This window comes from Mastomys coucha, unplaced genomic scaffold, assembly GCF_008632895.1.
Source record: "Mastomys coucha isolate ucsf_1 unplaced genomic scaffold, UCSF_Mcou_1 pScaffold22, whole genome shotgun sequence".
NCBI classification, from domain to species: domain Eukaryota; kingdom Metazoa; phylum Chordata; class Mammalia; order Rodentia; family Muridae; genus Mastomys; species Mastomys coucha.
The window spans coordinates 101,512,458-101,536,028 of NW_022196905.1; the positions used below are offsets into that span (position 1 = coordinate 101,512,458).

The window sequence follows — 23,571 nt, forward strand, 5'->3', positions numbered from 1 at the left end:
AAAAAAAAAAAAAAAAAAAAAAGGCAACTGCCTGGTATCTTCAGAATGAACAAACCGATCAGGCATCATCTTTGTCATTTCAACAGATGAAAGGGAATATCACATATCAGACTGTTAGTGGAAGTCCTAAACCCATCTCTGGAGGGAAAAGCACCATAGGTCTTCTACCAAAATCACATCCAAATCTATGTACAATCACAGTGGAGAATATGTATGACAAGCTGCTTTTCCATAGTAAAGAATGTTAAACAAGTTCCCTGCTCCCACTAACCACATGGACATGGACAACCATAACAAGATGACTCTCCAATCCTGAGAGCTACTACAGACCTCGGTCAGGCTACTCTTCTTTCTGAACCAATCTGTCAGAACATAACTTATGTTTAGCAGGTAAGCTCCAAGCTGTTGAGAACTGGCACACTCCTAGATACTGATGGACAAAAAAAAGGCACAGTGGCTGAAGAAATGGCTCAGAAGTTAAAAGAGATTTATTGCTCTTGCAGAGGAGAGGTTTCCTAAGCACCCACACAGAGATTAATAACTGTCTCTAACTCCATTTCCAGGGGATCCAATGTCCTCTTCTGGTCTCAGCAAGCAGTACATACAGATAATATCCAGAGATAGAAGCAGGCAAAATACCACTAAAAAAAAAAAAGTAAATCTTAAAAAAAAAAAAAAAAATCACAGAAGAGAAAACAGGATTCCTCCACACAGGCTGACTACAGATCCTGTGTGAGGACATATAACTATGGAACTGTCTATCAAGCAAGGTTCTTAAAGGTTACAGCTGCTAGCTCTGCTTCCTGTAACTTTTACGAGGTCACTACAGAAAAATTCGAGACTGTAGGGCCTCAGTCTATCCTCTACCTCACTAAGCAAGGGAAGACTGTACAGGCCCGAGCACAAGCACTGCCATCTCAAGGCAGTTCTCAGGATGCAATAACATCGCTGGATATGATTACAAAGACCCCAGTGACTGTGCTGACCTCCTGACCTGACTCCACCTTTGAATCTTTTTGTATATGCTCCCGATACAGCTTTGGCCCCACGCAGAGATGGTCGCTCCAGTCCCAGGCCTCCTTTACTGGACAACCACCTGCTATCATGATCCTTGTACTAACTCTAAGCACCAGGAAGTGTTCAGCCCAGAAGTAGTCTCTGCTTCCTTCTGCAGTCACCACCAAAGGCCTTAACCCTGTGGTCTCCCTTCCTGACAAGACCCTTCTCCGACCAGACTCACACCCAGGCAGTGTCCCTTCGTAGCGACGGCCTGATTTACATCCCAGCAGTGACTTTTCCCGCAAACCCTGCCCGGAGAGATGACTCCCCGCGGCCCGGATCACCTCAGTCGTGACTCTCTCGGTCTTAGACTTGATCCACACCCTGGACACGATCCTCCTTGCTGCCCTGCCTAAAGCGGTGACCCTCACGCGCCCTACGACTTAAACCACACCCCAGCAGCGACCCTCCTGGGCTGCTCCTGCCTCCCGCGGCCTGGCGACGCCTTACGCCTCACCCTCGGCCAGGACCCGCCGCACCCGCAGACGCAGCTCGCCCAGCTCCACTGTCTGCCCGACGAAGTCACTCTGATCACGGCCGGCAGCTCCGCCAAGAGAACCAGGGCCCGCCAGGAAGTCCAGTGCAGACTGCAACAGCGACATGGCGCCGGACGCTCCACGGCAGCGGGAGCCAGGCTCCAGCTCCGCACTGCCGGGTTAGCAGCTGCAGGCGAACAACCCGGTCGTCTTCCGCCCGCGCCGTGACGTAAATCAGAGAGCGAGTTACGTCGCGACGCCGCGGCCCCGCCCTAACGCAGCAGGCGGAAGGCCGTGTGTTTCTGCGGAGCCAGCAGCGGGCGCAGGCGCAGGTGGTACAATCCTACGGACGTCAAGCTCCTAGGAGGCACGGAGGTAGGGCTGTCGCCACCTGACCCTAACCTCGTCCGGTTGCTCCAGCCTCGGTGACTAGAGCGTCGCGGGACGTTGGGCGCGCGCTGCGGACCGCCCCAGAGCCCACCGCTCGCGCCTGACGCCTCAAGGTAAAGCGAGGCCTGGAGCCCACTCTAGTGTCCCTAGTGCCCGATTTAGGAGAGGAGTGTATCTTGCAGACAAGTAGCCAGCCTATGAGCCACAGACACTTACGTTTTGGTCCACACAGGTTTGGGGGAGGATGAACAAGTTGCCAGTATTAAGACTGAAAAACGTAAGTTTAAAAGGGGGGGAAAAGCTTCACAACCTGTATTCAAAAGTCACCTGGCAGTACTGGACCCAGAAACCTGTGTAATGTCAAACACTTAAAGCTGTCTATTTCAGGTGAGACAAAGTTATGGGATTCCCCACCCGTCTCCGTATGTCCGTGGTTTCTGAAGCCATATGAAGAAGGAATATGCAGAGTACCTTGGGAGAGTATGTGGTTTTGGACTAAAAAATGGATCCTTAAGGCCAAATCAACATCTTAACTGTCCCAGAATTGTATGCTTATTAAATACGCCTTTGGGAACTACCTGCTCTTTTAAAAGTCAAGTAGAAAAGAAAAGTAGAAATGAAAGATGATCATTAGTATACAGTGAGGTATGTGGTAGGTGAAAAATAGTTTCCTGAAAATGGTGAAGTGGAAGCAGTGGAGGAATAAAGAACTGATGAAGTAGAGATGGTATCTGGAAGGAACTGGGGAGATTTGTGGAGAAGAGTGTGGGACCTAAAAGGGCATTGTGGAGCTAACATGATCTTAGATGGGAGACTTGAGCAGCCTAAAGCCAAGGGGAGAGAGTAAAGGCTTTCTAGCACAGTAGAGATGAGTACTGTCTCCTAGTCATATCCAGATAGAGGATATTTTAGTGTTGGCATAGAAACAGCACCTTTCTATAAGAGAATCACTTACACGAGGAAGAGAGAAGGAAGTCGGGCTTGCGGTTGCAGGTAACTTTGTTATTACTGGAATGAAGTTGAAGGGATTTTCTTGGTGCCTTCAGATTTCATCATTTAGAAGAAAAATAAATCTGAAAGCAAGAGGGAAAAGTAGGCTTGAGTAGCGTTCAGGAGACCTAAAACAGCATCATGAGAAACCTCATGAATAATTCACTAGAGAGCCTAATGAAACTTGACACCATAAACTCTTGTTGGCATGACCTAGGACAAGTGGAAACTTCTAAATCGTGTAATTATAGATCACTTTTATGACATTGTAGTAGATGCCATTCTAAGACCATCTTAACTGGTACTACATCTTATGGTCTCTCATGATCTCACGTCATGTTTGAGCATGTACATATTTAAAACTGAATCTGTGCTCTTACTCCACGAACACATTCTTATGTGGTAGGTTTCATAGTAAAAGATATTGCCAAAGAGTAAGTTATTTTATAATGATGAAGGGATGAAGTCATAAAAGGGATGTATCGGGGCTAAAGAGATAGCTTTGTGGTTTAGAGCTCTTATGCTTGCAGAGTGCTGGGGTTCAACTCCCAGCATCCACATGGCAGCCCACAACCATTTATAACTCTAGTTCCAGGGGATCCAGCACCCTCTTTAAACCGCTGTAGGCACTAAGCATGCATGTGGTGTACATAAGTATAAACAGGCAAAAGTCATACACGTAGCCGGGCAGTGGTGGCGCATGCCTTTAATCTCAGCACTTGGGAGGCAGAAGCAGGCAGATTTCTGAGTTCGAGGCCATCCTGGTCTACAGCCTGAGTTCCAGGACAGCCAGGGCCACACAGAGAAACCCTGTCTCGAAAAAACCAAAAAAAAAAAAAAGTCATACACATAAAAATTTTTAGTTTATAACAAAAAAGGATGTATCAACTAGAAACATTAAAGCCAAATTTACAAAGTGTGTTAACTAAGAAGCTAATAGACCCACAAGGAGAGAGACAAATTGGAAGTTGAGGTAGTTGGAGATTGTTTTCTCAGTAAATGTAAGTATCCAGAAAATCACAGAGGATATAGAGGATTTGATATAGCCCTGTCAGTCATCTTAAATTAATGGACATTTATAGAGCAATCCCTATTAATTAGTAGAATAAACAGCAATTACAATTAATGAACAGAATTAGTATTAGCAGAATACACATATTTTCCAGGTGTGTAAAGAACACACATTTACTAACCTAGAACATCTGGTAATGAAACAAGTATATTATCTGATCACAATGAATTTAACTAGAAATTAGCAGTGTGAAAAATGTTCTGAATGGAAAAGGATAGTATCCTTTTATGTGTCAAAGAAGAAATCAAAAATAGTATTTTTGTACTAGCTGAAAAATAAAAATACAGGATTTCCAAATTATGGGATGCTATTAAGTCATTAGTAGGAAACAGATCACATTCAGTGGCCTTAGTGTTCATCTTTTTAAAAAAAAAATCAGAGAAAATGAAACCCAAAGTAATTAAGGAAGATAAATACCAAAGTGCAGTGGAACAATAAGTAATCGATGAAACAAGAACTGAGTCTTTGAATCAGTAAAACTTAGAAGTCACTGGCTAAATTGAGTAAGAAAAACAAAAATTACTGAGATCAAATAAGGGAAATGTCTACTGAGAGGATAACCAGAGGCTGTTATGAACATTTTCCCAGTAAATTCATTGAAAACACAAACTAAGCTTACTCAAGAAAAAATAGGTAACTTAATTCTAAACCTTTTAAAGCATTCTCTTTCTAGATTAAAATCACTCAAAGATTTCAGACATAGATTTCAGACAAAGATTTCAGCTCTACTAGGAATTCACTAAAACAGTTAAGAAAAAAATTTTTTAAAAATCTGCATGAACTTATACAGAAAATTGAAGTATTTCTCAACTCCTACCTAACTTGGCAAAAACAATACAAGAAAGCAACAAACTAATATTTTTAATAAACATACATTTTTAAAAATCTTTTTAAAATGTTTTAGCAAAATAAGTATGGTAAAGTTTGAGCATTCTTAATCCAAAATCCAAACCTTTTTTTAAAAAGATTTATTTATTTATGTATGTGAGATTTATTTATTTATGTATGTGAGTATACTGCTGCTTTCTTCAGACACACCAAAAGAGGGCATCTGATCCCATTACAGATGTTTGTCAGCCACCATGTGGTTGCTAGAAATTGAACTCAGGACCTCTGGAAGAGCAGTTAGTCATCTTAACCTCTGAGCCATCAATCCAGCCCAATCCAAAACTTATAAGTGCCAACAATGGTGCTCAAAGAGTTTCAGGCTTTTTACTTTGGGATTGAAAATGTTCAGCCAATAAAATGCCCATTTCCCGCAATTTTTTTCTTTTACATATGAAATACTGTTTTCAGGCATCTCAAATGAAGGATATCTAGTTTCTATGTATATATATAAAATAATACATCACTACAGGTTGAGGTTTATCTGTGGAATGCAAAATTGACTTTGTATGTAAATTTTGACCACTGCAATTTCTGCTTACTCAAAAGTGAAGCACAAAACAAAATAGCCTGGCATGGTGAGGCACACCTTTAATAATAGCCCTTGGGAAGTGAAGGCAGGTGGGTCTGTTAGTTCAAGGCCAGCCTGATATATAGTGAGTTCCAGGAGGTAACGCAGAAAGATCAGGAATGGATGAGAGGAAGAATTTGCAAATTGCATGTGATCAAAGAACTATCCCTGGAACATATGTAAAGAAATGTACTTCTGAATTTCTCATTGCTGTAGGGTGTCCACCAGAGAAGACTATTCAGATATGGTTTTAAGGCAGTAAAAAGTCTTTACTAAAGGGCCAGTGACTACAAATGATGATGGTACACACCTTTAATCCAGCACTTGGGACACAAGGCAGAGGCAGGTGGGTCTCTTGAGTTCGAGGCCAGTCTAGTCTACAGAGTGAGTTCCAAGACAGTTGAGACTATACGGAGAAAACCTGTCTTGAAAAACAAACCAACAAAAACTGTCATCCAGCTGGACCTTAGCATGACCAGGTTGACAGTCTTTGAAGTAGACATTTTGGTGATTTTACATGGCTGGTCTTTGAGTACCACAAAGCCATTCTTATGTGATACTGAACACTGTATTAGGAAGTGGCTGAGGCTTCTGTATCTCTTGTCTCAAAGTCCACATCATCTTCCATTTAAGAGGCTCAATTCTAGCCGGGCAGTGGTGGTGCACGCCTTTAATCCCAGCACTTGGGAGGCAGAGGGAGGTGGATTTCTGAGTTCGAGGCCAGCCTGGTCTACAGAGTGAGTTCCAGGACAGCTGAGACTACACAGAGAAACCCTGTCTCGAGAAAAAAAAAAAAAAAAGAGGCTCAATTCTAATTAAATAAAGTTGAAATTCCTGATTTGGGTCTCTGGATGGACGTCTTATTTCACATGAAGCCTGGAGAAGCCTGGAGGATAAGGTTCACTGTCCAGAGATCTCATGGAGAATTAACATATACCTGAGGCTAGGGAACACCAACATATGCCTACAGTGGGCCTTAGAATTGCTCCCAGACCAAATCTTTTTATTATTGATTTATAAGTAAGTCTTATATTCTTTGATTGCCAGACTTATCAGATAAGACTTACAAATAATTTCTCATATTTGATGGATTATCTTTTATTAATCTAATCCTTTTGATTCACAACAGGTTTTAATGTTGTTCATTTTTTTTTTCTTTTTTTCTGGTTTTTTCGAGACAGGGTTTCTCTGTGTAGCTCTGAAGACCAGGCTGTCCTCGAACTCAGAAATCCGCCTGCCTCTCAGGTTTTAATGTTGATGAAGCTCAACTTTTGTATTTTTTATTAGTTTTTTTGTTGTTGTTTGTTTCTTTGTTTTTTAAAGATAAGGTCTCTCTACATAGCCTGGGCTGTCCTGGAACTCATGACCAAACTGACTTCAAACTCAAATCTACCTGCTTCTTGCCTCCCAGGTACAAAAGATGTATGCTACCATGCCCAGCTTGTTGCTTATTCTTTTTAGTGCTGTCTTTAGAAATCTTTGGTTGTAGCAATTTTCCCAAAACTTGCTTCTCAAAGTTTTATCATTTTAGCTGTTAAAATCTTTGCTCTATTTGCATTCATTTTGTTGTGGTTCTTTGGCATGTGGACATTCAGTTGTCTCAATACTACTTGTTGAAAGACCATTCTTTTCCCTATTAAATAATTACTACTCCCTTGTCAAGAATCAATAATGAGCTAACCATAGATGTTTGAATTTATTTCTGAATTCCAGTATCTCTGTGCCAGCGCTAGAAAAACATGAATCTTTATTTGCCTATCAGCCAATAGAAGTCCCTTTAACACAGTGCAACTATGACAGCAGTAAGTGGAAGTATGTTGTAACATTCTCAGGAACATGGTGAGTCTCAGGTAGAGGAAGCCATATTAAAAAGGTCTCTCAGTATGGGCCTTCATGCACCAGGTGTTCTAGAAATGTCAAAGTAGCAATAATATCAGAAACACCATGCCGGGCAGTGGTGGCGCATGCCTTTAATCCCAGCACTTGGGAGGCAGAGACAGGCAGATTTCTGAGTTCAAGGCCAGGCTGCTCTACAGAGTGAGTTCCAGGACAGCCAGGGCTACACCGAGAAACCCTGTCTCACAACAAAACAAAAACAAAAACAAAAACAAAAACAAAAAAAGAGGAAGTAAGCAGAAACACCACATCTGCCAAATGCTAAGGTTTATGTATGGAAAGTTTAGAAGGGCTATCTGAGGATAGAGTACCTTCCAGCCTTTATTATTTTTTTATGAGTATTGTTGTTTTGCCTGAATATATGTCTGTGCATCATATGCATTCAGTGCCCATAGAGGCCAGAAGAAAGCATCAGGACTCCTGGTACCAGAGTTAAAAATGTTTAGGAGCTGCTATATCCATGCTGGAATTTGAACCTTGGTCCTCTGAAAGAACAGCTAGTGCTTTCAACCACTGAGCCATCTCTCCAGTCCTTCAGTGTTTATAGTTGTGACAGTCCCAAGAGAATTGCACAGCAAAGGGATAGTTTTGACCATATTCTAAAGCAGTATTTCTCAACCTGAGGGTTGTGATCCCTGAGGGTTGAATGGTCCTTTCATAGGGCAAAATTACAATTATGGAGCAGCAATGAAAATAGTTTTATAGTTTTGAATCATCAATATGAGAAACTGTATTAAAGGCTTGCAGCATTAGGAATATTGAGAACTACTGATCTAAAGAATGAACCTTAAGTGAAAATAAACCAGAAGTACAACAAAAGCCATGTTGCTACCCATCCCTGCCCTTGCTATCTAGGCACTACATGTTTTATTCTGGAGCCAATAACTAATCTGTTCTTGGTTTTTTGTTTGTTTGTCATATATATATGTATATGTATATACACATACACACATACATACACAAACACACACATATATATATTGGTTTTTTTCGAGACAGGGTTTCTCTGTATCGCTCTGGCTGTCCTGGAACTCACTCTGTAGACCAGGCTGGCCTCAAACTCAGAAATTTGCCTGCCTCTGCCTCCCAAGTGCTGGGATTAAAGGCGTGCACCACCACTGCCTGGCGTCATATATATTTTCATTGTGTTGTACCTGATGTTATCTTAGCAGCGTCCTCTTCAGAGTAAACCCAGTCATACTGTGTGTTAACCTTATTTCATTACTAAAGAGCTTGTGCTTGTGACCACACTTTGTAAAGCTTCATCCTGCATGTATCCTGGCTCCTACTTTCTCATCCTCCCAGGGACTACCACTGCCTTCTACCCCTGACCTTGCAACCTCATTTCCCCTAACTGTGTTAGTGACTCCATAGTCTCAACTCCTTCACAGCCTCTTTCCTCACCTCTGCTGCCTGAGGGTGTCCTTCCTCTGTCTCCATAAATATGTCCAAAGCAGGGCACATTTATATTGTTAGGCCTGGTTGACTTGGGCCCTCCTGGACCCAAGGATTAACCTTCCTCTTACAGTATCAGGACCTGCTTCCCAGGAACACTTCTGTATCCTGCATAGGCAGACATACTCCACCTTACTGCTGGCCATCCTTGCCACACTCTTATTCTCTCTCCCCTGATCACAAGTGGGGTCTTAGAAAATACTTCCTAGTTCCTCATCTTTTCCATATCCTGTAGCTGCTGAGTGGTTCCCATTTTTTTATTGGGAACCACTATATGGTGGTTCCCAATAAAAAAAATGGTGTATTTTTACCATTGGGTCTAATGCAGAATGCAGATGGATTCTATAGCTTACTTCAGCCCTTTGCTCCTGGCGCACAAACCTCTCTCCTCCCCAGACAGTGTCCTAGATGGCATCTCACTTGTCTACCCAGCATTTTCTGAAAAACTTAAAAACATTCTAGACCCTGTGACCTGAAGAAGTTATTTTTGTTAGTCATTTTTGTTAGTCAAGAGATGTGCAACTCAAGGTAACTCAAGCTGACAAAGCAGCTTTTAGGGGAAACAGGGTCAGATTTCAGGCCCTTCATGGTATCATGCTATCCTGAACATCAACCTTGTATCATCAGAGCTTTCTCACTGAGACAGAGAACGTATTGCCCCAATCACAGAGCTCACTGATGAGTCTGATACGAATACTCTTAGCCTGTAGCTGGAAATCTAGACAGGCTACTTTGCGAAGTGTCTCTCTTTTTGTCCCCTATACCCAGCACTTGTCTCTGCATCGAAATGGCTGAAGTCTACAGGGTTGAGACATCCCTCTGATATGCTCAGAGCTACACTTCTTCCCAGGCTACTGTGACAACTTGGTGGTCCCACCATGTCCAGGCTCCAGACCCAGGAGCAGACAGTGGATTCTGAGGGAGACTCAACCCTATACAGAAGAGACGAGGAGGGGACACAGAGCTCCCACCGCATGCTGGGCTTCAGTGATGCACTGCTATCCATCATTGCCACTGTCATGGTCAGTGTGGGGCCCACCTCAAACCTACTACTCATTTCTGTAGCAGCCTCAGATGCCCAAACCTTTGATGCAGGTTGAGGCTGCCCAGCCATGGTCAAGAGCCCACATAACCTTCTGCCTCTGAGGATCCCAAGCCCAAGAAGGATCTCTTGGTTATTTTTGTCTCTGTTTCTTTAGATCCTGCCTGTGACCCATACGGAGATCTCACCAGAACAGGTAACAGGAACAGTCTGGTTTGTACAGTGGGCCAGTAAGAAAACCTGACCTGGACTTGGGGAGCCAATCCACAAATCTATAGGCAGCAGAGCCCAAAGCAGGGAATTTATTGAGTGGGCAGGACATCTGTGCTTCCTCAGAGCAGGAGGGCTGGGGCTCAAGCACAGGCTCTGGCAAAGGAGGTTTTGTTTCTAGCTAGGTAGACAGGCACTGACGTCCTCCACTGAGAAGAGGAGGAACCATGTCCACTCCAGACATCTACCAAGCCATCCTATATGGGTAACAAAGAGCTTTTCATTTATATCCAACTTTATGGGAGTCAGCAACATGCGGCTCTTTAGTGAAATAACTTTGAGACGTGGACACTGAAGATGCCTTTTCTTGGTTTCATTCCATGTGATTAGCATACCACCGTACAAGACTCATGAATACTATGCATCCTGAGAGAGGAAGGCTGCAGCTCTATCCAGCCAGCACCCATAACAGTGAGGCCTGGCTCTGGCCATACCTGCAAGCTGATATAAATCTTTGGAGAGGTCCCAGAACTGCTGAGGTTTTTCTTCTAAAGTATGGTCATAGTACTGCTGTAGTGTGGGGTAGGTTTGGTAGAAGTGAGGTTAGACTCAGAGCAGACATAAACTGTGTTGTCCACTTTGAGACTGGGGACCTTCTTAAATGCTCACTGTGCTATAGGGTAAGTCTTCCCATTGAAATGACCACTGTTGGATCACGTGTTACTTGGTTCTAATAGCAGTGTTCTTTTCATACAGCAGTTTGACAAAAGTATACAGAAACTCCTAGCAACTAGGATTGCTGTCTACCTCATGACATTTCTAATCGTAACTGTGGCCTGGGCAGCACACACCAGGTAGGGAATTAGACCTTTAACACAAGGTCCTCATTGTCAGGATTTACTCAGGGTAGGCAAAAGACATGGACTGTTATAATACCACAGAGATGTTTTGTACTTGTTATCTGTGGGCTCCTCAGTTCACATCTTGTGTCCCAGGGGAGCTACCTCTTCCCACCCTGGCCTCTAGTTCTCTGAGACTTATACATGGTCAAGATTGCTTCAAAGAAGACCTGGCTCTACAACACCACCCTCCCTCTTTTCCTTTCTGTTAGGAAAGGCAGAAAAGTGTCCACCTACTAGACCAACTGGAAGACCAGAATAGAACATGGCAGAGAAGATAGAAAATACAAGCTTAATGGCTGTGTCTCAGTGGTTTATGGTTATACAGGGAAGGGTTCTTCCCTGTATGGAAGCTGAACCTATAGATTACATTCTGATATCTGAGTTTTGTTCTAGGGAAGAATAAGGCTCTTTAAGATCCCAGGACACAGGGCTCCATAGCTGCATGAGCTTCTGCCCACTGAATGCCAGACAGGCAGGGGGACAAGAGGCTTCTATAGGAAGAGCTGGGCATGTGGGTTTTATATTCCTGGCTGCAGATTAGCATGTTCAAAGGAAATATTCTTTAGAGAATGCTCAAGGTACAGAAAAACTTGCAGATTCTAGTAAACATTTCATGACCTACCTCTCCTCCCATCCCCCCACCCCCTACCCTCCCACCCACCCCCCCCCCATGTAGGGAGAGGGAAGAAACATCTATGTAGTAGGCCAGATTGGCCTTGAACTCAGAAATCCTGCCTCTGCTGCCTAAGTGCTGGGATTACTTACAGGCATGCGTTCCGCTTACTGCTATTTAAAAGTGCAGCATGTGTTTCATGTTACACACTTGTTCTCAGCAAGATGATGGTGATACATGTTCAAAACCTACGCAGGCTTATCCTTTTGGTCTCCCTATAACTTTAACCAACCTTCCCTATACTAGCTTCATGGTTCTTTTACCAGTGCCACACCCACTGTGGAACACATCAACAGTCAGGTTGTGAGGCTCAGGGGCCTGTGAGGAACTTCATAGAGCTTCTGTGGCTTGCTTTGAGTGCTCTCTTATACATGAACTTAGAACCAGCAGGTAGCCAGCTGCCTCTAGGATAGAAGTCCTTCGGTTTCGGCTTATTAAGAAAGACTTCAGCCCAAATGAGCCTGTGTCACTGCCATGAGCTGGAGGTGGCTTCCTAGAGTGGGGGGTGGCAGTTCAGCTGAGTCCAGTCCAAAAAGAAGGCCATGTGCTTGGTTTTGGGTGGGTAACATCTGAGCCATGGTCAGGTACTGTTGGTGGCAACCCTACTGTAGGGCCCAGGCATCATAGGCTTTAGGACCCTTGGCTGCCTATGCTAGTAGACCAAAGATAATCCTCCATTTTGTTTTCTACTTACATTGTATCTCCATACAAAACTATCTCTGTTAAATAACAAATTTTAACAAATGCAGTATATGAGATCTTTGGGGAAAGAATTAAAAAAGGAGCACTTCCTTTCTTCATACTGGATTTTAGACATAATGTCTAAGAAAACCAATATATTGCATGATAGAACTCTAGCTCTACATCCCCAGAAGCTTATTCCCCGAAAGTGTGGCCAGACAACTCATGGGCCAGGAGACTCATAGCCACACTGCTAGTCTTGCCTTTAGCAGGAACTCCCTGGACAGTTAACTCCCCTACTTCAAGACTCTATGAAAAGACTGTCCATAAAAGCTGCCAGTTGTACAGGTGGCTTCTTCAGATTGTAATGGAAAGAATGTCTGAAAAAGGTATGTGCTTCACATATAAAGTGTGCTCGCTTCAAGTTTCCTGACTTTCATAGAGTAAGTAGTATTTACATTTTTACAAATCACACTTTATTTTGTGCATGTTTGGATGTATGCATGTGAGTGTGTGCCAGAATCAGGATAACTTGTAGAATTTAGTTCTTTCCCCCATTCATGTAGGTCTAAGCATCAAACTCCAATACCCTGGCTTGATATAGCACCTTAGCCTAAGTCTTATCAGTCCCACTTAGTGGTGGTACCTGAAGTGACAACTTCAGTGATATTTTAACTAGAAAATACTGTGGAGATGCATTTTAATTTTAATATTATAGAGCCATATTTGAATGATGGCCCATCTTTTTTTCTCCTAACTTTAGATTGTTCCAGGTTGTTGGAAAAATAGATGATACACTTGCCTTGCTCAACCTGGTGAGTTATTGTTGTTTTGAAAAATGAGCTTAGTTATGATTTAGCCCTCCTGAAAGGTAGGAGAAGGTATGGGTTCCCACAGCCTGGATTTTTACATTTCTAGAAGCTCTTTAGATGGCTCATGGGATTTGTCCAGGATAGGGGCACAGGCTTTTTGGGTCTACCCCTAAAACTCTAGATCTATTTCTGCCATCCTGGAGTGCCTTCTTGGTGACTGTGACCTCCCTCCTTTCCCTTCATTACAGGCTTGTATGATGACTATCACCCTTCTGCCATACACAGTGAGTAATGGTCATCACCCTGCTCTCCTCACTGAGCACATCTGTGTGTGACAGTCCTCAGAAATGTAGCCCTGGCTTCAAAACCTGGACTACAAACTACAGAGGAGAGACTTCACAGGAACTAGTAGTTGGGGCTGAGTAGAGAAGAGAGCTTAGGGCTGTTGGAGGCAAAGGCCATGAGAGTGCACCTGAAGCTCCTACCTGCTTCTCTCAATAACCCCTATTAGCATATCAACAAGCATTTAAAATTCTAATATAGTCAGAAGTTGGCCCAGTATACAGGGCTATAATGCAGAGAATTCAAATCTAAGGGATTTTACATAAGATTAATGACACAGGCTTTAAAGTTCGGAAGCAATGGGTGGAATTGCCCTGTTGGAAGATTGAATATACCTAGCCCCAGCCCCATACCACTGTCCCTTCACTAGGACAGTTTTCTGCTCAGTGCCCAGTACAGAGAGAGGGAAGCTCATTATACACCATCTCAGAACCTAGCTCTGATGGTCCTTTGTGGGGTTTGTGGGGATTCTTTCGACAGTTTTCGCTAATGGTAACATTCCCTGATGTGCCCCTGGGCATCTTCCTGTTCTGCATGTGTGTGATTGCCATTGGATCTGTGCAGGTAGGAACACAGGGTATGTATGTGTGTTTGCCATGATGTATGCACCAAGTGCCAGTATCCTGATTTACACCTCAGGTATCCCAGGTCTTCACCCAGGGTCTTACAGTTATAGAATAGAATGAGAATTTCAACCCCTTTCCCCTCCCCAGACTCTTAGAACACCCCAGGGAAGGAGGCTATCTAGGAGGGGCTTGCTCCTGACCCCTAGAAATGTGTATGTTGGTTCAAGGGTTAACTGACTGTGGAACTCCCTCTACCTATTGATGGGCATCTACCTGTTGATGGTGCCCTATAGCCTGTTTTGTTTGTTTGTTTTACCACAGGCAATGATTGTGGGTTATGCCTTTCACTTCCCACATCTGCTGAATCCACAAATCCAGTGCTCTCCACACAGGGACCTGTCCCAGCGGCATATCCTACACCTAGTCCTCCGTGGTCCAGCACTGTGTTTTGTTGCAGCTGTCTTTTCCCTCTTCTTCTTCCCCTTGGTGAGTGCTGGGACTCTCAGAGGAAGTCTTATTCCAGTTAAAATGAACCTAGCTAGCAGAAGAAAGAACAGGCAATGCTGAAACAGTTTTTCCAGAGCAAGTGGTGGAAGCTGGCTTGAGCATAGTCAACTTAAATACTATGAAAGTACACTGAATTTGTAATCAAAGCATCCTAAGAATAGTGGAAAATAACAAATGCTAGTTATTTTAAATGTTTGGTACCAGGCTGGTAAGATGGTCAGTTGTTATAGGTACTTTCTGAAACATTCATAGTAAAAGGAGAGAACTGATTCTTGAAAGTTGCCTTCTGACCATCACATGCACACTATAGTACATGAGCACCCTCACACATGCACACAGACAAAAATTATATGTAATTAAAATTAAACATGTAGAAATTAATAAATGTTTGATAAGCATTTCAAGAACATTCTGGGTTTTAAAGAGACTGATGAAGGCCTGTGACTGCAACAAATGCCATACTAGAGCCCTGTCGGTAAAGCCCTGTCGGTAAAGCCCTGTCGGGTTATCTGTGACTTTTGAGGAGATAACATACCAGCTGAGTGGGTAGGACACAGGAAACTCAGACTTTATAAACTGAAATGGAGCAGAATGCTGAATGGGAAGCATCTAGCCGGGCAGACTTTGACCAGGGAAGCCACAGGTGAAGTATCTTTTGAAGACCATTCCCATAGATTTCTTAGTTGGAAAGCTTACCTTTTGTTGTTGAGCTATTACTATTCATTATGTAAAAGCTTACCTTTTGTTGTTGAGCTATTACTATTCATTATGTATGTATTCAGTAGAAAACACATAACTGGTGTGTATTTGTCCCTTATGACAGTACTTCCTTTTGGGATTGTGCCTTTATACACAGTTCATTTCCATAAAAGACAGTTCTTCAGTTTTCCCTCTGTTACTTTTGTTGCCCCTCTATCTGGGGCAGAAGAGTAGAACCAGATTTCAGGTGTAAGCAGTCCCCATCCCCAGGGAAACACCCTGACCTGTTATTTCTTTCTGCAGTCATACCTGCTGATGGTGACTGTCATCTTCTTCCCTCACATCAGCAAGGCTACCACCTGGTGCAAAGACAAGTTTATGGGTAGGTAACCTTGCACAGCACCACAATAAGCATGTTGGAAGGTTCTACCAGATTTCAGGCTACTCCTGAGGACCACTCAGTGGGAACAAGGCATCAGTGTGTGATAGCTCAGAGCTTGCCCTCCTGGGCTCAGCCCATATCTGGTGGTTTGTTTGCAGGGCCCTGGCTACTTCCTACCCCTGAAGCATCTCTGTATAACTTCTCCTCCTGGCCTGTATATTCCTGGTCCCTTGGAAAAGAGGCCAATGGTAGCCACACTGGTCTGATAGGCCCTCAGGAAGGCTCATCTCTTTTGGCATATCCACAGGCCACAGGGAGTCTCCAGCTCACAACATGGAGCCCTTCAGTATTGACCTGTATGCGCCCCTCAGCAAAGAGCGGGTAGAAGCTTTCAGTGATGGTGTCTATGCCATCGTGGCCACACTTCTCATCCTGGACATCTGGTGAGGATCCCAACTTGCTGCTTTGGCCCATCTTCTAGGTGGTAGTATGTCTGAGAATGTCTTGTTCTTTGGAACTCCAGAAAGATTTTATCAGTATCAGTCTCCCCTTTGGTGCAGATTTATACAGGTCCCCTCTTCCTTAAAGGTCTCCCATCGCAGTTGTTCTCAGCCTGAAAGCACAAGTGCTAGAGAGAGTGACTTCTCCAAGGTTACCTTGTGCTCTCTATCCCAGATATCTTCAGGTAGCTCCCTCAGGCCTTATCTCCCACCCCATACCTATTAGGACTGGCTCTCCTATATGGCCTAGCTCCAAAACAGCACTATTGGAGCTCTAATCTGAATGTTCACTTTTATTTCCAAGTGTCTCCTTTTTTTTAAGCCCCTTACCATCCTCTAGCCTATGATTCCTCAAACATTCCATTGCATTCTTATTTTATTAAACATGTCACAAGTCTGGTTTTAGATTTTGCATCTGACACTATGCTTTTTTTCATACTTTTGAATAACTTTTTTCTACTGTAATTTGTAAACTCTTACAAGGCTAAAAGTAAATATTCATTAGTACCTGATTTCCTGAGGCCTTAGATTTAAGGAACATTCCAGAGCAACCTGGCTGTTCAGCATTCTGCAGCCAAGGCTGAAGGACTCAGCCAAGAGGCTATGGTTAGGGCAGGAATTCCAGCCAATAGAAGGCTACTACTACCTTCTGCCTGAAGTCTAACCTCGTGTGACAGCCCTCGGGCTCTTTCCTGCCCTCACATTATGTCCCTCCCTCTGGCTGATTTGGAGGATGTAGTTGGTACTTGGGTGTCCCATCATTCATGTCCAGGTGATGGGTTCCCATTCCTTGACTCTATGCTCCAACACAGCCTGCAAGATTTAGGATAGTATGGAGAATCTCTCCTATAGGTGTCCTACTCTCAGAAGGCTGACCCTCAATAACCAACCAGGGGTATCTGTCAATTCTGGTTGTTACCAGTTGGAAGAGAATATATAGGACTGGTTAAATTAGCATTGTGAGTGAAGAACAGTAACTGTTTAGTATGCTAAGTATATGTAAGTAGCACATAGGGAACATTTTTGTGTTCTGAAGATCACACCTCATTAATCTCAAATTTATGATGCTTGGTCCACCCTTTTGGTCCTGTCATCTCTGGGAGGCTGTTACAAATGCCATCTGTTCATACTTCCCAGTGAGGACAATGTTCCGGATCCCAAGGATGTGCAAGAGAAATTCAGTGGCAGCCTTGTGGCTGCCCTGGGTGCATATGGGCCACAATTCCTGGCATACTTCGGCTCCTTTGCCACAGTGGGTCTGCTCTGGTTTGCCCACCACTCACTTTTCCTGCATGTCCGGAAGGCTACACAGACCATGGGGTTACTCAACATACTGTCACTGGCCTTTGTGGGTGGCCTCCCTCTGGCCTACCAGCAAACCTCAGCATTTGCCCAGCAACCCCGTGATGAACTTGAGCGTGTGCGTGTCAGCTGTGCCATCATCTTCTTTGCCAGCATCTTCCAGTTTGCCATCTGGACTACAGCCCTGCTGCATCAGACAGAAACACTGCAGCCAGCTGTGCAATTTGGTGGGCAGGAGCATGCTTTCATGTTCGCCAAGCTTGCACTGTATCCCTGTGCCAGCCTGCTGGCCTTTGCTGCCACCTGCCTACTGAGCCGGTTCAGCACAGCCATCTTCCATCTCATGCAGATTTCAGTGCCCTTTGCGTTCCTGTTGCTCCGTCTCCTTGTTCGCCTTGCCCTGGCAGGCCTTCAAGTCCTACGGGACCTCTGGCCACAGCGTCCACAAGACCAGGGTGAACCTGAGACACAGTCCCAGCTCTTGCCTGCCCCCTGCTAATGCCAAGAAAGCCACTCCTGCCTATCCTAGGCATACTGTAAGGGGTCCAATGGAGATGTCTTAGTACAAGTTTATTGTGACACTGGGGCTGTGGATATATTGGCCTGGGTATTGTTTACATTGTGAAATATCAAGATCTATTTCAAGAGTGTGAACACTGTTCACACTTTGCAGTGAGGAGGTTTCATGGGAACTGAATTTATTGTTTTTACCCATTTACTTTCCTCCCTTGCCCACAACATTGCCAGGGGAATTTACCTGTCTGACTAACCTGAACAAGCCACTTTGTCAAGTCACTGAGATCTTGTTTGAGGCAGCAGCACCCAGCCAGGATCTGAGGTCTATCGCTATGTCTTGTTCTGACCTTCACCTTGGAATGTTCGAGCAATTGAGTCTAGGCTAACTCAGGCTGAGAAGTTCCTGTCTGGCTCACATCCTCAAAAGTATAGAGCTTCCCTGGTGGGACTGCCAGTCTGTCTGCCCATTCCTGTACCAGTTGTTAGACAAAGACAAGAGGCAGCTATGGGACAGCAAAGCCCACACTGTGTATTTGACCCAGATATAAATTAGATCACATTCAGGTAGTGATAAATTACATACAAAGACAGGACCAGTGCACAGGACACACTCCGCATAAGGACAATCTCATTTAAATACAGAGGACATGCTACACTGGCTGTAATTTACAAACAATTCCTACAGATTGAAATAAAAATGAAAAATTACATCACAAAGAATTTCTTTTGAATATTGAAAATGATGTAAACATGATCACCTACACTGAGATCACAAATGGCTATCTGATGCACTTGTATGCAATTTTGGCAGAAGCAGGTGAGGGGTGGCACAATGGTCTATGAAACTGCTGGGCAGGTAGACACCCTGGTCCACACTACCCCAGTGTCACACTTCTGAAGGTGTCTACAAGCTGAGAAATGACAAACAGGAGAAGGATGGAGACTTAGTTTTGGGGGTGTGAGGTAACCATCCTAGGCCTTCCACATAGGTCTCCCCTATCCAGGGCTGGAGCTAGACCTTTAAATGTCTCTAGCCTTTTTTTTTTTTTTTTCTTTTAATGTTTTCACTTTTTGAGAGGGGCTTTAGCACAATAACTCAGTTATGCTTTAGCCCCGAGAAATGAATTATAAGCATGTACCAGGCTTAGCTAGGCAGCTCATTTTTAGACAGGTTCTTCCTAGGGTCTGAAGTATGACAGTGGATTCTTGGGTGCATGGAAGAGACAACTTTTGTCTTATTCTGTGAACCTGGTGCCTCTAGCAAGGCCTGGCCATCAGAGCTGCTTCCATTTGTATAGGACCCAGAGTAGAAGCTCTACATCTGCAAGGCAGGGCTGTAGGCAGGCAAACACCATGTATATAAAGTGCTATAAGTTGAGTCTTAAGGGAGTTCTAGCTACTCCACAACAGATGTCATCTACACACTCCTCAACCAGATACCACCTGGCCCTGTTCTGAACCCTTCTGTGCACTAGGTGTCCACTCTGGAGTTGAGGGACACTCAGGGCCTAGCACACACTCCAGCTGTAACACATGAGTGATAGCTAAATTCACCTCGATGGGTAGACAGATTCCCATCCCTAAGCACAACTTTGTCAGTTGGTGGCCACCAGCTGGATGAGACCTTGTAACTAATATCTTCAGCCCACACTGATGTCTAGTGGTAAGCCCAGGGGACTTGAGGATGCCACACCCACCCAATTGGTACAGGAGAACAGGCAGCTTTCCATATCTGTTAGGCTGGGGCCCAACATGGATAGCTGCTTTGAAAGAACATAAAGTGAAATCAGAGAACCCACCTGGATGGCCTGCATCCAGATGTATTGGGCCTAAAAGGATTTTAAGAGAGGTTTCAGAGGAAGGAATGTGGCTAACAGAACCAGCTCTGCTTATCCTATAAGAACTAGTCTTGTGCAGAAGACAAGCTAGCCAGAGCCTCATGCGCTCAGTCATATACACTGGTACTATGTATGGCAGAGTGAGTAATGACCATTACCTACCCACTCCTAAGTTTGCACATGACATTGAGATGGAAATATCCCAAGACCCATGAAGATTCTATGGTCAGTGCTACAGCTAATTACACCTGTTGGCCAGCCAGTGTGTGACCAACCAAAGATGAGAAAGGCTGGGTGGTTGAGACCTTTCATCTTAGGAGGAGGCAAGGTGTCTACTCAAGTATCCCTGATGGTGCCAGTCTTCCTGGGCTTCTGCTTAGCCTTCCTCAGCATGTGAACCTGTCCAAAGGTAGGGATAGAGGGTCAGAGGGCCAGAGTGACAAGAGATAGGTCTGAGACCTATGGGCCAGTGAATACTAATTGGTTCCACTCCACAAAAGAAAAAGACCTGGAAATCTGTCTAGTAGCTGTTGCCTGTAGCCTACTGAACATTGTCTTCAGTTCTTACCTCCTCTCTGAGGCTCTCACCAGGGCCACCATGACACCTGGAGTCCCAGAAAGCCAAAGCTTAGACCCACTTGGCCTTAGCTACAGCATCAGGCTGCCTGGCCCTGCCCCTGACCCATTTTTACCTCTGCTCTCAGCCTTGCCAATATACCTTAGGTGCAGTAGCAGAGATGATCATGTGACCTGGGGCCTGAACCCAGGGCTCACCATCCACCTGCACTGGAGTAGCCTTGAGGAGTGTGACACGGAAGTAGGAGCCCTGGGCAATGCGGATTCCAGAGCGCAGCCCACCTTGTACCTGGCCCTGGGTAAGAGAGAAGTAGAGCTGGCTAGTAGGACCCAAGGGATACCACAGGGCCTACCCACCAGCCTGCTGTTGTTGCTCACCATGTGCACGACACCTGTCACACCCACCACCTCCAACAGCCCGTCGTCTATTCGTGGCTTCTCAAACCTTGAGTCACTGTCAGAGCCCCACAGGTCGGCCCCTGAGCCCCAGCTGCCCCCAAAAGATGAAATTACAAAGTTAGGTACAGACCAGACACAGACCTAGCACCTGGCTCAAACTGCAGAGTTTCAGAGCCCAGCCCCAGCACCTGGGGATGTTAATGAAGATGAGACCCTCAATGCTGGGTAGCTCCACCTCCTGCTGCTCCACCTGCAGCCGGATCTCCTTGTGTAGGCTTCGAGAGTGGCTGATCTTCTGCAGCCCGACCCGCACATACACGCCCTTGTTGTGAAACCTGCCACAGGGAGATAGGCATTCCAAATTACCAGGTAAAAGCTGCTGACTGCTGTGAGTGACCTGGCCCCCCAGCCTTGCCTTACTGGTACCTGCTTGTGAATTTGCCAGGCTCCTCTTCACGTGCCTGGTGGAAGTCCAGGCTGAGCTCCGCATCAATACCAATGCCACAGTAGTTATTCATCTGAACAATCTGGAGACAGGGCATAACCAGAATGCTATCCAGCCACCCCTGAGTGTCCAAAATTGTGCCAGACATCTCTATCTATTGTCACCAATGCCTTTTCCTAGGAACCTCTCTGCTTAAATGCCACAGCACACCCACAGAAGGCATAACGCTACAATCCACAACCCCATAGGCCTCAGTGCCTTAGGGGTAACTGGGAGGAAAGCTGCACATCAGCAAAGGGGAAGCCAAATGTAAGATTCTAGCAGATGCTACCCTGGTACCTTGGGGGGATCTGTTTCTACCACATTGTCCTCTGTACTATTAATTTCATGAGCATCCAGCAGGATTGTCCATCGATCCATGAGCACAGCATCAGCCTCATCCACAGACACCAGCACAGAAAATGGGTCCTCACCACTATAGCCTGCCCCCCAGCGAAGGACCCGGCCGAGGTCATTCCCTGGGAAATAGGAAAGAAAGCATAATCCATGAACCACCATAAATCTCTAACAAAACCCACAGTAGGAACAGCCCTGAGAACCCATCCTTCAAGTTGATGGCTAAGCCCACCTGTACCCAGGGGCAGGATGGCCACAGATGGCTCTGGGCAGGCCAGATGGCGCCTTGTCTCCTCCAGGGCAGCGAGTACCCAGCCAACGGTGCCATCTCCACCACATACCAGTACCCGAAAACAGGGTACCTGGGAGAAAAGGTGGAACCTGTGTGGGAGACAGTATTCTGCCACTACCTTCTGGCTGCCCAGGCCAGAACTTGAATACTCATTCTTGCCCTGGGCAGCCCTTTCCATTCCAGATGTCCATCTCTGGCCACATAAAGGACTTAATGATTCTAAGAGTCCCATTTAGAATTTCTACTAGCTAGAGAAAGGAGGCAGCTCTTTCCAGACTCACCCAGGAAGAGGGCCCCCGTTGGTTAGCTCAAAGACCTGGTGCGGATTCAGCAGCTTCCGGAAACTGCAGAGCAGTTCTCGTCCCTTGAGACCCCCACTCTTGGGGTTCACAAACACGAGGAGAGGGCAGCAATCAGGAGGCAGCTTCGTGTGCTGAGAGGTGGAGGGCTCAATTATGTTGGGATCAAAGGTTCCACATTGGAACCACCGTATCCAGCCTCAGATTCCAAAACTGCTAAAGCCATAGCCAGTTCCTCCTGAGGCTAAGCAGTCCACATACTTATCTCCACTTCATTACTGACCTCTCAGGATACCCTTTCTCATGCGAATCCCACTGTGGCTGCTTGGAGCTCAAGCACAAATGCCAGGGCCATATCCACTGTGACATATGTTAAGGGACCATTCCTACCCTCTTAGTTATGAAGCCACAAGCCCATGATGGAAGACCATTGATACTACCCGGTACTACCAGACAACTCAAGTAAGGCCTGGGTTTTGTGAAGCTACCAATACACCCTTTTAGAGGTCAACAGCTTCCAGGTCCCTCCTGCTACATAGCAGTCAGAGGACTCAGTTTACAGAGGTAATCATTAATTATGGAATAAAATCAGTCTCCCCATACATAACGCTAAGAGACAGTCCCTAGGAGTCTAGGCACAGTGGGCTTGTTGAAGTCCATACAATGGAGACACACAAGTCAGGCACAGACACAGGGTGAACAGCGGCACAGGGTCTACACTGTGACGAGGATATACTTGGGATGGGGTACCACTGGACAGGTAGTGCTGCCTATACCAACACTCATTTGCCCCAAGGCATGCGGCTAACAGGAAACAGAGTAACTATGGTTTCATGCCTAACTCTGCCACAGAGGACAAGCCTTGGCCTATATCCTCGGGCATTAAGAACAGCTACTTCCAGGGCAGGACAAATGGGTAGGGGCAAGGGGGACCTGTAGGCACTGCCTAATTCAGACTCATTTCACTTGAATTCTGTTCCTCCTAAACATGAGCCTGAAGTCAAGATCAGGGTTCAGGGTACAAGCATGCCTTGGATACCTGTGGGGACTTTGTGGAGCTCAGGCATAAATCCTCCTGGCACTCCTCATGAAATTTTCTGTCCTCATCTATATACACTGTCAGCTTGTATGTTTGTGACTATGTCTGGCTGTGTACAACATAAGGGTCTTGAAATCTTGCTTCTCCTATCTCAGCCTCTCTATATGTAGTATTGTTTATTTCATGTTCTTACACTATACTATGGTTTTCAGAACAGCTTATATATTTCAAAAGTATTTATATACCCAAAAGAAACATAGACGATTAACTACAGAGGTAAGAGAACAACAAAGTAAGACTGAATGCTTTGCTTGACATTTGTAGCTCTTGTATCAAGTTTGAAGAAGAGGACTTTATAA

General features: G+C 45.0%; 3 protein-coding genes across 19 annotated transcripts in view; 1 reads left to right on the forward strand and 2 right to left on the reverse strand.

The window, feature by feature from the left end:
- Gak (cyclin G associated kinase) overlaps positions 1-1,879 on the reverse strand; it is a 68,954-nt gene extending 67,075 nt beyond the window's left edge. For 2 of the 4 annotated variants that reach the window (XM_031337274.1, XM_031337273.1), the window contains exon 1: positions 1,517-1,877. Coding sequence is in view for 1 of the 4 variants with exons in the window: in XM_031337272.1 (XP_031193132.1) it covers positions 1,517-1,661 (145 nt within the window). In the remaining 3 variants the exon portion in view is untranslated. Of the gene's footprint in view, positions 1-1,516 lie in introns of all 4 variants that reach the window. The other 2 variants (XM_031337275.1, XM_031337272.1) reach the window with 2 other exon arrangements.
- On the forward strand, positions 1,790-18,645 carry Tmem175 (transmembrane protein 175). 11 transcript variants are annotated; one of them, XM_031337287.1, is made up of 12 exons: positions 1,790-2,038; positions 5,660-5,789; positions 9,563-9,816; positions 9,994-10,032; positions 10,803-10,900; positions 13,066-13,117; positions 13,363-13,398; positions 13,937-14,020; positions 14,344-14,508; positions 15,532-15,610; positions 15,918-16,053; positions 17,248-18,645. In XM_031337287.1, the coding sequence occupies exons 3-12, from the start codon at positions 9,673-9,675 to the stop codon at positions 17,909-17,911; spliced, it is 1,497 nt and encodes a 498-aa protein (XP_031193147.1). In that variant the 5' UTR covers positions 1,790-2,038; positions 5,660-5,789; positions 9,563-9,672; the 3' UTR covers positions 17,912-18,645. The 11 variants fall into 11 exon arrangements, with proteins under 11 accessions (XP_031193147.1, XP_031193144.1, XP_031193148.1 ...); XM_031337284.1 differs by lacking the exon at positions 5,660-5,789; XM_031337288.1 differs by lacking the exon at positions 5,660-5,789 and having other exon boundaries at positions 9,645-9,816.
- Dgkq (diacylglycerol kinase theta) overlaps positions 18,439-23,571 on the reverse strand; it is a 14,745-nt gene continuing 9,612 nt past the window's right edge. For 2 of the 4 annotated variants that reach the window (XM_031337277.1, XM_031337276.1), the window contains 8 exons: positions 22,156-22,307; positions 21,815-21,963; positions 21,526-21,704; positions 21,168-21,268; positions 20,930-21,076; positions 20,721-20,832; positions 20,485-20,637; positions 18,439-20,165 (listed from right to left, as the gene is read on the reverse strand). In XM_031337277.1, coding sequence (XP_031193137.1) covers positions 20,103-20,165; positions 20,485-20,637; positions 20,721-20,832; positions 20,930-21,076; positions 21,168-21,268; positions 21,526-21,704; positions 21,815-21,963; positions 22,156-22,307 — 1,056 coding nt within the window. In that variant the 3' untranslated portion in view covers positions 18,439-20,102. Of the gene's footprint in view, positions 20,166-20,484; positions 20,638-20,720; positions 20,833-20,882; positions 21,077-21,167; positions 21,269-21,525; positions 21,705-21,814; positions 21,964-22,155; positions 22,308-23,571 lie in introns of all 4 variants that reach the window. The other 2 variants (XR_004109437.1, XM_031337278.1) reach the window with 2 other exon arrangements.